This window comes from Thrips palmi, unplaced genomic scaffold, assembly GCF_012932325.1.
Source record: "Thrips palmi isolate BJ-2018 unplaced genomic scaffold, TpBJ-2018v1 HiC_scaffold_3, whole genome shotgun sequence".
NCBI classification, from domain to species: Eukaryota; Metazoa; Arthropoda; class Insecta; order Thysanoptera; family Thripidae; genus Thrips; species Thrips palmi.
In genome coordinates, this window is record NW_023144630.1 from 3,346,779 (window position 1) to 3,360,136 (window position 13,358).

General features: G+C 36.5%; 1 protein-coding gene across 1 annotated transcript; it reads left to right on the forward strand.

The window, feature by feature from the left end:
• Positions 1-49: 49 nt before the first annotated feature.
• On the forward strand, positions 50-11,249 carry LOC117647977 (transportin-1). The gene is made up of 19 exons (XM_034390012.1): positions 50-205; positions 859-934; positions 1,019-1,275; positions 1,351-1,484; positions 2,248-2,329; positions 2,408-2,530; positions 2,619-2,798; positions 2,874-3,042; positions 3,121-3,273; positions 3,557-3,729; positions 3,805-4,116; positions 4,205-4,312; positions 4,388-4,634; positions 4,710-4,808; positions 4,888-4,983; positions 6,186-6,261; positions 7,350-7,524; positions 7,610-7,726; positions 7,822-11,249. The coding sequence occupies exons 1-18, from the start codon at positions 101-103 to the stop codon at positions 7,715-7,717; spliced, it is 2,673 nt and encodes an 890-aa protein (XP_034245903.1). The 5' UTR covers positions 50-100; the 3' UTR covers positions 7,718-7,726; positions 7,822-11,249.
• The last annotated feature ends 2,109 nt before the right edge of the window (positions 11,250-13,358 follow it).

A 13,358-nucleotide genomic window follows, 5' to 3' on the forward strand; every position in this document is an offset into this window, starting at 1 on the left:
GTTTATAGCCATTCAAGCTCTGCTATGACTTGGTTTTGTCGCTTCCGGCGGCCAAGCTTGTAGCAGGCAGAGCACTTCCGTGTAAGTTTTGCAGTCAATAATGAAAATGGCGTGGCAGCCGAAAGAGGAAGGTCTTCAACAAATTCTTCAACTCCTTAAGGAGTCACAATCTCCAGATACTGCAACGCAAAGAGCTGTACAAAAAGTATCCTTTCGATATTTAGAAACCAGCAACATGTAAGGTTTCTTCGTTTGGGATAATCCGAAGGGGTTCTTGGAGGCCTACACCATGTCCCTGCCGTAGCAACGCAGGGTTTTCTTCGGGGAAAAATATTCTTTTAGCATTTTTTGTAAGTGGAAGACAGTGATAGCGCTCTAATTTTTAATCAATTTTCTTCACATGAGCTGACCTTTGTTCGCGTTTTCGGCCATTTATGACGTATTTGACGAGACACCGAAACACCGGGAACTGCCTACTTCTATGGAAAAATGCTGCGATTTGCGTTCCCCAAGCACGTTGGTGCCTCTTGGTGCACTCGTACTTAAAGTTGCATCCGTTTTATGATTAACTTTGCGTGATCCTTGCAATCTAATACATTGTAAGGGTGCGAATTTGTGATGACTTGACGACTAACCTCATTCCTGGCCCAGGGTTGCTAGTGCGTTGGGTTTTCTAATCCGACTGTGTAGACGGTGCCCTTGGGCGACTATTTAATTTTTGCTGTTGTTCTTTCTTCTATTGAGGACCCAAACCCTCTATTTGTGCTTTTATTGGTTGAATCCGTCTTATTGTCCTGCCATTGATACATTAGTTTGTATTATTTATTTAATTGTGTTACCCTTAACCAAGCTAATTAGAAATTGGAAGAATTGAATGAATTTCCCGATTTCAACAATTATCTCATATTTGTATTGACAAAGTTAAAGTCTGAAGGTAAGACTCCTTGTATTCTTGTAATTATGGTTTTCCAGGTAGTCATGGCTTGTGACATTTACTATTTTTACTTTCTGTTTTTAGATGAACCCACCAGATCTCTCAGTGGTCTCATCCTTAAAAATAATGTCAAAGCCCATTTCCACAAGTTTTTACCCGAAGTCAGTGAGTTCATCAAGGCGGAATGCTTGAATGCCGTTGGAGATCCTTCACCTCTGATACGAGCTACAGTGGGCATTCTTATCACCACAATTGCTTCCAAAGGAGAGCTCACATCTTGGCCAGAGCTGCTTCCTGCCTTAGTTACCCTGTTGGATTCTGTGGATTACAATGCTTGTGAGGTATGTAGTGACGCCAATCCTTCCTCTCTGTGTTTTGCGACTCTTTGATTTAATTCATGGATATTTCTGATGCAGGGTTCATTCGGGGCACTGCAAAAAATTTGTGAAGACTCTGCAGAGATTCTTGACAGTGATGCTCTAAATAGACCTCTCAACATCCTCATTCCCAAATTTCTGGAGTTCTTCCGACATTCTAGCCCTAAGATAAGGTGAGACGATCATTAATCTATTTACCTACAGCTACCAGTGGGTTTAGTGCATTCATTTTATTTTGTTGCTGCCTCTTTTAAGTAGCAAGCCAAAATGGGTGCTAAAGCATTGAGAGATTAAGCTGACACCACAAGAGCCTTGGCTCAATGAGTGGAGTTGAGAGTAGACCTCCCAACAGAATTTAGATCTTAAATAGCTTTACTTGGTTTAGTGCATCCGTTTAATATTTTTGCTGCCTTCGTAAGTAGCAAGCCGAAATGGGTGCAAAAGTATTGAGAGATTAAGCTGACACCACAAGAGCCTTGGCTCAATGAGTGGAGTTGAGAGTAGACCTCCCAACAGAATTTAGATCTTAAATAGCTGTACTTGGTTTAGTGCATCCGTTTAATATTTCTGCTGCCTTCGTAAGTAGCAAGCCAAAATGGGTGCTAAAGCATTGAGAGATTAAGCTGACACCACAAGAGCCTTGGCTCAATGAGTGGAGTTGAGAGTAGACCTCCCAACAAATTTTAGATTTTGAATAGTGTGAAACTGTTTTTGTGCATTCATTTTATATTTTTGCTGCCTCTTTAAGTAGCAAGCTAAAATGGGTGCTAAAGCATTGAGAGATTAAGCTGACACCACAAGGGCCCTGGGCTCAATGAGTGGAGTTGAGAGTAGACCTCCCAACAGAAATTAGATCTTAAATAGCGTGCGTTGTTCTAATGATTACTTAAATTATTCTTTTGTTTTTTTAGTCTTTCATTTTATGTTTCATTCCAGGTCCCACGCAATAGCATGTGTGAACCAATTCATCATTAACAGGACTCAAGCTCTTATGACTCACATCGATCCTTTTCTTGAAGTAAGAGATTGAAATATGTTCTTTCCATTGTGCCTTAGTGTTGTTGTATCTAACCCTGATCTTTTTTTGTTTTATCAGAATCTATTCCACTTGGCGTCTGATGATGATCCTGATGTTCGTAAAAATGTTTGCCGAGCATTGGTCATGTTACTGGAAGTTCGTATGGACCGGTTAATTCCGCATATGCACAACATCATTGAGGTATGTGTTACTTGTTGCATTTATTGAACTAATCATTGAAGTCACTCAACTTGTTTATAACCTTTATTTTTCTCCCTGTGTTTTTCAGTACATGCTAATGCGTACTCAGGATCAAGATGAAGCTGTTGCTCTTGAGGCATGTGAATTTTGGTTATCTTTGGCAGAGCAACAGATTTGTAAGGATGCTCTTGGCCCGTACCTTACTCGACTCGTTCCTGTTCTTGTGAGGGGAATGAAATATTCTGAGATTGACATCATCCTGTTAAAGGTATTTCTTGTCTATATGTTGTGCATCTTTCAGTGTTGTTTGACAATCTCACTCATTTTTTTTTTTTTGTCTTAGGGCGATGTCGAAGAAGATGAGATGATACCAGACCGTGAAGAGGATATCCGGCCACGTTTCCATAAATCCCGAACACACTCTCACAAGCACACTGAGAATGGGGAAGAGGGTGAAGATGATGATGATGATGGACTTGATGATGACAACTCCCTTTCAGATTGGAATCTAAGTATGTGGCCAAATCGCCAGGTTTCTAACTTGTTCAAACTATGCCCATTTGCTTACTTGCTTTTTTCTAAATGTTTAGGGAAGTGCAGTGCTGCTGCTCTGGACTGTCTTGCAAACGCGTTCAGAGATGACCTGTTGCCTGTCCTTGTACCAATCTTGAAGGAGACCCTTTTCCATAATGAGTGGGTTGTAAAGGAAAGCGGTATTTTGGCTCTTGGAGCTATTGCTGAAGGTGAGTAATTGCTGATGCTTTAAGTTACACAAATATCATTGGTTTTAGCTGGATACACATTTATCAAACTTAGCCCGTGAGAATGGATTGAATTATTCCGTATCATCAATCTCTATGGTATTGATTAATTCTTTTTGTTTTTGCCAAATTCAATGTTGACTTAAAAGGTTCAATACTTTTATGTTTTCTTGCTTTTCTTGTTAATTATTTAAAAATTGCGTCATTCTTTAGTGATATTGTAACAATTTGTGTTTTTTTTTTTTGCATTCACTCTGACTTGCAGGCTGCATGCAAGGTATGATTCCTCATCTAGGTGAACTGATACCTTACCTGATTAGCTGCCTTTCTGACAAAAAGGCTCTTGTACGAGCAATTACTTGTTGGACTTTGAGTAGATACTCTCATTGGGTTGTTTCACAAAATCATGATCTATATTTTAAACCTTTAATGAATGAGGTAATGCGATTTTCTTCCATTTCACAATCATAATGTTGCTTAACTCAACAATAACTTAGAACTTTTCATCTCTAGCTATTGAAAAGAATTCTGGATGGAAACAAGAAAGTGCAGGAAGCTGCTTGCTCTGCCTTTGCTACACTGGAAGAGGAAGCCTGTACAGAGCTAGTACCTTACCTAGGCTTTATTCTTGAGACCTTGGTCTTTGCATTCAGCAAATATCAGCATAAAAATCTTTTAATACTCTATGATGCTATTGGTACACTTGCTGATTCTGTTGGCCACCATTTGAACAAAGAAGATTACATTAACTTACTGATGCCCCCACTCATTGCCAAATGGAATGTCCTGAAGGATGAAGACAAAGACCTCTTTCCTCTTCTTGAAGTGAGTATTTTGCACTTGAAACATTTGATCATTCTCACTGTTTTGAACCAGGGCTAATGTCTACTTCTTCATTTATTCTTTATTCCAGTGTCTGTCGAGTGTTGCAACTGCACTGCAATCAGGTTTCCTTCCCTACTGCGAGCCAGTTTACCGGCGCTGTGTGTGCCTAGTGGAGCAGACGTTAAACCAACATATTGTAAGAACTTGCTTTCTCAAGGAGGTTTCTTCTCCAAATGCATTCTGATTTCTATTTGGAACCCTCTGTCCACAGGCCAACACTCAAAGCCCAGACCAGTTTGAGGCTCCTGACAAAGACTTCATGATAGTTGCACTAGATCTGCTCTCTGGACTTGCAGAAGGCCTTAATGGTCAGATTGAAAAGCTTGTTGTAGATTCAAATATTATGCATCTCTTGTACCAATGTATGCAAGACCCCATCTCTGAAGTGAGACAATCATCATTTGCTCTTCTTGGAGATTTAACAAAAGCCTGCTTTCAACATGTTCATCCTTGTATACGTAAGTGGACTTGTGTTTTCAGATAACAACAATATTAATTCTTTTTTTTATTTAAATGTGCTCTTCTCTCTCCAGCGGAATTCCTTCCTATCTTGGGCCAAAACCTCAATCCTGAGTTCATATCTGTTTGTAATAATGCAACATGGGCCATTGGTGAAATATCAGTCAAACTGGGTAAGCTTGTTAAGTCATTATTTGTTTCAAATGTACCTTAAGCCTTTGAATTTTTTGATGCATTCTTTGTATTTTCTAGGTCAAGATATGAGACCGTACGTTCCTTTGGTTCTGAACCAACTAATTGTCATTATAAACCGTGGGAATACTCCTAAGACACTACTGGAAAACACAGGTAAATAAAATTGCATTTTATCATACTTTCTTTTTGCTTCCTGTTTAAAATTTCAATTTAGGCTTTAGAGTATTTGGAAGCAAACTAGACATGATTAAACCTTGTTCCTTTGAATCCTCTGAGATGCATCATTTCATTGCATTTTTGCTGGGATTCCAGTTGCCTGCAGTGAGTGCTGGTGTTGTGAATGTTCACAACCATTGTTCGGTTGTTGAAACAGGATTTACTGCAGATAATTGATTTTAATATCTTGAAGTATTTCTCTTAAAAAACATTTTTAACAGCTGTTTATCAATCCTCTCTCTTAACGTTTGGCAAAGTGTTGCCCACAAGTATTGTGCACTTGAATGAAATGTTAAAGCTTAGTAGTTAAAAAGTTTTACTCCATAGCTTGCAAGCCAGTATTTTACATTACTGTTGCAGCAATGTAATTGATGTGATTTTTAGCACTGCACTGATGTGCTGTTAAACCTGATTTTGTTCAAATTTTCACTATTGATTCTGTATTAGGTTTTCGCATTTTAATTGGAATGTTGAAGCATGGTATGGCTACAAACGGCTGCCCTACATGAAATGATTTGGAAATTTTGCACTTGTGCTGTTTCATTCTGCTAGTGCATTCGACTGTTTATTAACTTTACCTGTTGACAGACTCTCTGTTGTTCTGTTGACATCAAAATTTGTTTTGGTATGATTTCTGACATTTTGTGCCGGGTGGCAGTCTTTTGTCCTTTTTGGAAAGCAGTGTCTCCCTGGTGTTTTATCAGCCTGTTCTCTGCCTGGTAGTTGTTCCTGTTACTTCCTTAAATCCTTATAGCATGTCACAAATGAACAAAGTGCCTGATGGTGTGGTATGGTGCTGTGATGCCTGCAGAGTTGTCAACTTCTTTCTTGTTTTGTCTTGGTATATTGCACAACAAATTTTGATGTTCTATTAATGAAATCAGTACGAAAGAAATCCAACTTTTTTTACCAATTATTCCCCTTCCCCTTGCTTGGTTAAATCTGCTTGTCCAACTGGACTGGTTCTCTTACAGATTTATACCCCTAATTTTTTTTTGTCTCACTGCCATGCCACACTGTAGCAATTATGTTTGTTTGTTGTTGGTCCTTATTGTATTATACCTCATACTGTTCAAGTGAATTTTCATTTGTTTTTGATTATTTACTTACACCTTTTGTTTTCTTTTTGTCATTATTAGCAATTACAATTGGCCGGCTAGGTTTTGTGTGCCCTCATGACGTCGCCCCCATGTTGCAACACTTTGTTCGTCAGTGGTGTGTAACATTTCTTTTTACTATAATAATTTTAAAAATTATTTTTAATCATTATTTTAGTCAAGTTCTTGTTCAACTGGTATTTTGTCTCAGCCTTAGTCTATTAAATTCAGGAATGAATTCAATATTGTTGAGTTCATCTAACTAAGTCTTCAGCAAATGTACTTATTTGTTCCTACATCGTGACTTATTCTGTGTAGCAAACCAGTTGAACATGAACTTTGGTTTCAAATTGCTTTCTACGTAATTTTGTGAGGTGTGGTGACAACCACATTAATTCAGTGAAGTATGTAGCCTTTTTCATTTAGTTAGTTGAAGGTAAGGTAGCAGTTAGTAAGACTGTCCTTAACTTAACCTCAACTCAAAGCATTTGAATTTTGAGGTTGTCTTCATCTTTTTGATACACCCTACTGTTGTTTGATCATGCAGTTTTAAACAATAATTCTGAATGTGATATTGGCATCGTCCTGTCACAGTAGAAGTTCTTTTAAATAGATTTTGCAGTTATTGTAGTGGATCTCATGTCCTTTGATAGTAAAAATAATTGAGCGTCCAAGGGCTTTTCATTTATTTTAAGTACTTATTTGTTGCTACTTTATTTGAGTTTCTTTTTGTTTATAGCAACGTTTACACTTAAGTTCACATGGCTTCAGTTACTCGGCAAAATATGAAGTTCGTCACACAATTCAAGGCTAAGCAATTGTAATCATTTACTGTTGCTTATTGGTATTTATATCCAGCTAGTGCATTGCCAAACTATTAGTAAACTGTTTCCTGCTCTAATGCCTTACCAAGTGGCTGGATATTGGCTTTACGTGGACTAGCTTGCAGCTTCAATTTCTGTTGGAATTGTCTGTAGTATCAACTTTTGAGTAGGAATTCTGGTGGGGTCAATTGGATGTTGTCAAATGGGATCTAGGCTACATAAACTGCAGTGATTTTATAATTTTAAAGTTTGGAGAGGGGCATACCTGACCTTTTTAATCAGCTTCATTGTCTGAGTTGTCTGTGCCTCTCTGTTTAATATTGTGTTCATTTAGTTTTAGCTTTATTTGTCCTTCAATCTCATGTTTTACTTTCTCTGTTAGGTGTTCCTCCCTTCGCAATATCAGGGACAATGAAGAGAAAGATAGTGCTTTCCGGGGAATGTGTCAGATGATAACAGTGAACCCAGCTGGCGTTGTACAAGATTTCATATTCTTCTGTGATGCAGTTGCATCTTGGGTCAGTCCTAAAGAGGATTTAAGAGATATGTTCCACAAGGTATTTGTCATTCTCTCACAATTTCCATTACAACCAAATTTGAAATTATTGTATTGTGTGGTTCAACGGTGTGATTTTCTTCTAGATACTTCATGGATTTAAAAATCAAGTTGGAGATGAAAACTGGAAGCAATTTGCTGACCAATTCCCTCCGCAGCTTAATGAGCGATTATCAAGCACTTACGGTGTTTGAGGCCATGAGGTGTGTTGACTTTTTTTATATCCATATTTAATGTCAAATGAGAAAACTGTGACTAGCTTTTCAAACTATCTTCTTCTTATTTGATTTGTTTTCAGATTGCTGTGGGGTTTAAATTTCAGGGGTGGGTGGGTGAAACCACAAGCCGCCGCAATGCCTATCATTGCTTCTTCATACGAAATCCGATTATCTGTTGCTGAAGGGAGGGGAGGGGAGGGAGGGATAGTTTCCAGAAGAATACCCTTCACTGAATGTATTTGTCACCAAGGAAGATCGTATGCTTGTTAATATTGACCAATTGTTGCAAAAGCTTGCTCAGGGTTGACTTTGAAAATGTGAAATGGTTGCTCTGTGGATTGATTCAATGCAGATACTGTAGGTAAACCAAATCAAATGGGATGGGAATTCATTGTTTCAAATTTCTCCTTTTTTGAATGTGTGTGTGTGTGTGTGTGTGTTTGAAACACAGTGCGAGCAATGCACCTTTCTAAAGTCGATTGTGTACTGCTTTGCCTTACTTTCATGATTTTTCAAATGCTATCCACAGAAGCAAAACTGTTCACAATACACTGAAGCATTATGTCTGTATGCTCTAATGGATGACTCATTAATACTCTTTGCTGTCTGTAAGTTACAGCAGAAAATGTGTTCTGGAAGGGTCAAATACGGCATTTATTCTTCAATGAAGTTGTAGCACTAAGATTAAGAATGAATGGTTTAGTTTTCGTGGTGAGGCATTTTGTTAGTCTAAGATCAATTTTATCTAGGGAAACACCTCACCATGGTCATTTGCTTTCATTTAGGTGGAGCTAACTTGTTTTTTCAAAATATGTACTTGGTGCATGTATTGGACAAACTTGAGGCTAACTAGTAGCATATAAGGCAATCCTAGAGTAAGTTTGATTCATACTAAATCAATATAGTCCTGTTCTCATGTAGCTCTATTTTCAAAGGAAGTTTTTGTTTTGGAACACATTTTGGAAAACTTTTGACCCTTACTCTGTTTAAATACAGTCAATGACAGTGAGTATTAGGGCTCAGAGTATCTTAAACCAAATGTACTGTTTGAGTTATGGTATGTGATATGCGTACCATGAGGGCAGGATTTGTATATTGTATTTAGTGCTATTAAGTAGTCTTGGTCGCTCTGCGATACCTCCAATGTCCTAAACCCCTCTTCCCTACTGCCAGCGAACCGGCAGCCGAGACCTATTTCATTTTTGCAAAGTTCTACCTTTTGTTTCTTTTTTGTTCCCAAGGTGGATATTTCATGTAACTTTGTAGCAATCTACTGATGCTACTGAATATAAAATATTTGAATTTTAAGAAATTATTTTAAGTCTGACTATGTTCTGAGTGAGATTGTTTGTGACATACCATTCTGAACATGATAATTGATCATCTTGGCAAGGACCTTTCTTTCTGGCAACTTAAAATGTGTGGTTTGTTCAAACGTATTTTTCCTACAGCATCTAGTCTTGTGTGTCTGAGAGTTTAAATATTATGGTGCTATGTGTCAATTGTTAGGGTTATAGGGCTTCGCTCAACAGATAGCAGTAATAGTTTTAGGATTCCTTTGTTGGGGATTTAATTTGAAAGCCTGTTGTAAATCGTTAGTTGTTTCAGATAAAACTGAAGATGTGAAAAGTTTATTTAGTGATTTTTTCCAAAGTGTCAGTGTTGTTAATTAATCGTGTGTTCATACATCTAAGTAATTCGGAAACTAGAAGCTCTTTTTTTTTCTTTCTTAGACAAAAAACTTTTTAAAGTCTGTTGCAATTTGCCCCTACTTCTGATGTTTTCAAGGATTAAAAGAGGGATCTAAAATGATTATTTCTTATTTTCTTAATTTTCTCATTTCCTTTACACTTTTGGCTTGATTTGAGTAGCATCCTTACAGTTTATCTTCTTTTCCAACATTCTTGTTTACTTTTTCGTACCTGTCGGGGTGACTAGTTATTAACGTCAATGGCATCAAAAAATTAGATAGGGTTTTGTCCTTGTGGTCCCTTACGATCGTATTGTTTTCTTCCTTTATTATTTTAAATTTGTTTTTTGGAAATTTCATTGAAGTTTCTTAGTATTTTTTTATTTGCTCAGAATAATGGTTATAAAATCTGATACATTATAGTATATTTTCTGTGAGTGGGAGCTTATTAATTGTGTAGATTATTAATTTATTACTTGTTGAGAGTATTATGTTTAAATAAATTCTTGAGTTCGTTTAATTTTTCTTTTAGCGAGACTCGTATTGTTTTAAATGTGTCAGTGAGCAATCTAATATTGAATTATTTGCTGCTTGCAGAAGTTGTTTCTACCTCATGAGTCTAAAGGGTAATTACGCTTGTACTTATTTAATGATTTTCTCAGAGGGTCTTGTTATTTTTCTTAAATCAAAGTGTTAACTGTGTCTAGGGTTAAAGATTTATGTCCTGGTAGGCAATGTTTTCCTTGTGGGTTACCAGTATCATCTCTTTTGTATGTATTAGGGTTCTTTTTTTAAAAAAAAATGGAATACTAGTGAGATTTAATCAGTGTGAGAAATCAGTGTCCAGTATAGTCAATGAAAGGTTCCTTGCCAAGTGTTTCTACAAATCATCCTTAGTCACCCTGCTCATTTCATTTGTCCATAACTAAAAGAAATGAAAGCTTCATCAGAACTGAATGAATGTCACCATTGAGCTGTGATTTTACTACATTCTCTATTTTACTAAAAGACTTGAAATTGACAATTTTAGTTTGTTTTGTATGGTTCATAATATACAATTAATAAACTTAACTTAACGTTATCGTTGTTGTTTTTAGTTTTTTTTCTCTTTTTTTTATATAGGTGGAACTAATGCCAGTAGTTTCTGTTGAGTCTCGGCAAGGTTCTGTCAATGTGCAGTTCCTATCCTATTCCTCATCAATCCTTCCCCATCACCTAATTGTTTGATATGGTGCAGTGGTCAGTAACCTGGCCCTGCTTGGCCAAAACAGAAGTCTGCACTCTCATGAAATCAGGGTCATGTTGCCAAATTGTTGTTGTTCCTAAGCCAAATGTTACTGATAACTGAACTAATTAATGCCTGTTTTTATTCTTTATCTGTATTATGACACTGGTACTTGAGTCATGTAGCATCTGTAATGTGAAATAAGTGCATACTTCTGTTGTGGCCCTTAGTTAGCAAATTGATCTACTTAATTAGAATATTTCAAATCAAGATATTTATTAGTTTTTTTTGTTTTGTAACGAATTTGTGATAGCTATTAATTCTGTCTGAATGCTTGAATCTGGCAAGTAATGGAAATTGTGAAATTTGGTGTCCTTGAAGGGGCATTGATGCTTCTTATTTCAAAATCTGTACCGCAGTCCAAAATCAATTGCTATGCTTTTAATGAACTGAGTTTTCTTATTGAAACATTGCTTTGTATTCATCTTGTCTTCTTAGAGATCTTTCTTGTGTATTTGATCTGGTTTTTTTCTTAATCATTTATTAAAATTTCATTTAATGTGGACAAGATTAAAGATCAGACGTTAAATATATTTTTTGTAGTTTTACTCACTTGTTTGGAGGTATAACTGTTGCATTCCTCACTGTACTTTGTTTCAAAAAGAAACTACAACTTCGTTAGTATAGTAGCTAATGAAGCCCCGCACCATTCACATTGCACAGTAATTAAGTCGCAGGATCTGCACAGTATCGCAGGGTTTGCTCAGCTGTCCCAAGTCAAAAAGAAGTGCACTGAATCTTCAATTCAATTTGGCTATCCTCTAACCTCTTTCCCCAATACATGTCTAAGAAAGGGAAAGCTTCCTTTATTGTTTTTTAAATATATGTCTGAATATGTTTCAGATAATGTTACTACTCTTGTATGTTAGTTTCACAAATCGTTGCTCAAATCAGTGCTGCTTCTACATATTCCAAGATCAGTGAATACATGAAATGTGATAAATCCTATTCTAGTTAACCAGATTTTTACCAGGGTTGCTCTGCTTTCAATGTTCTTCATAATTTTGAAACTTTTGTGTGTCCTGTACATGTGTGCGGGTTGTAAGTTGGGCCCAATTTTAGCACTGAGTGCTTTCAGAAGGAGGTTTCAAAGGAACCCATGAGTCACAGGGGCCTCAAAACTATTATTAAAGGAATTGATGTTCTCTCGGATGTTTTAATGTCCATATAGGCACCAAAATTTGGAGTGACAAAATATTCTTTTTACGTTATTTGGGTTCGGAGGGTACAAAGTATTAACTTGTGTTGTTACTGGCAAACTACTGCATTGATAATTTGGATTTTATTGCCAGCAGAATGTTGAACCCTTCAATCTTAAAATGAGCCTGAGAATGTGGACTTAACAGTGCCACTTATCACACTTCCTAGCTAAACCTAGTAAAACAGTATTTGTCATGTAATTTTTGATGATTAGAAATGTGTTCAGTTAAACAAATATGCAATGAAAGTTAATTTACAGTTTCAACTTAAATACTTGTGAATTTTTCCCCTTTTATGTTTGTTATTGTTGTAGTTTGGTCTGTGATTATGTCATACTTAAATAATGATCTTTATGTAATTGTTCATTCATAATGAAGTTCTTATTGGAAATAGTGTACCGCACTTTTTATGACATTCCAGTCTACTTGTAATTTGTCAGGTCCCCTTGTTACTTTCTTCAATGGAAGAAGATTGGCTGGCATGCTCATAGTATTTTGAGGTTCTTGAGATAGTCACTTTTTGTCTCAGATGGCACCAAGATTAGTTTGGATTTCATAAATGTTTACTTTGCATGATGTGGAGCAACTAGCTTGACTTAGTTCTAAACAAGATTCAAGTACTTTGTGGAGCAGTCCCTTTTTAAGACACTTAAAAGAAGTGTTTTTTTTTAACTTTTGTGCAGCCTGCATCTATGATACAAAGGTAATCCTATCCTGTTAACAAATGTTAATCTTGAAAAATGGCTCTGGGCTATTTATGTGGCTGTGGTTTCGATGCAGCATGCAAAATATATTGACAAAAAAAATTTGAAGCAGCTTGTCTTGAAAGGGGAAACTCTACCTTAGATGAATTTTAAGCAGATTCTGTAATAACTCATTTGCATTCTTTTCCAAACGTTATGTATGCATTGAAGTGTACCTTTTCTTTGAACTATTACCTCAAGTTTAGTTTTTAACCCGCAGGTAACGCTGCTATTATGGTGTGGAATTTCATTGAATTAACATGACTTGAGTGGCTTCACCTTGTTGGGATCTGGTGTGATCTACTTTGGTTGTGTTTAGAAAGTCTAAAAATAGTGATTGCAGTATTTCATAAATTCAATCACAATTGTATGCAATCTTTTCCTGTAAAATTTCAGATTAAGTGATAATTAAAAAGTAAGTGAGCTAAATAATATGACTGATTTTGTTGGATAGGACTTTGATAATTCAGAAAACAGCTGTATTTGAGAGGCTTTTTCAAATTGATGTCCTTATTGTTTCTGTGATATTTGTCTCTTAGAAGTGTGACATATCTTTTTCCAAAACCAATATCTACTGTCTCCAAAGTTGAAGCACCAGATCCTTTGAGCTTCCAGTGTACTCATTAGCATTTATGCATGCATGTCAACTTGAAGTGTTGTGTCTGTTTGTATTAGTGTGCCTGTGTGTTGCATGTTTTAT

Bases quoted from the DNA above. Each gene is read 5' to 3' on its own strand.
- LOC117647977 (XM_034390012.1), top strand. From the start codon at position 101: ATGAAAATGGCGTGGCAGCCGAAAGAGGAAGGTCTTCAACAAATTCTT. The intron at 2,799-2,873 runs GTATTTCTTGTC...TTTTTGTCTTAG, and splicing joins TTGACATCATCCTGTTAAAG to GGCGATGTCGAAGAAGATGA. The intron at 3,274-3,556 runs GTGAGTAATTGC...TCTGACTTGCAG, and splicing joins TCTTGGAGCTATTGCTGAAG to GCTGCATGCAAGGTATGATT.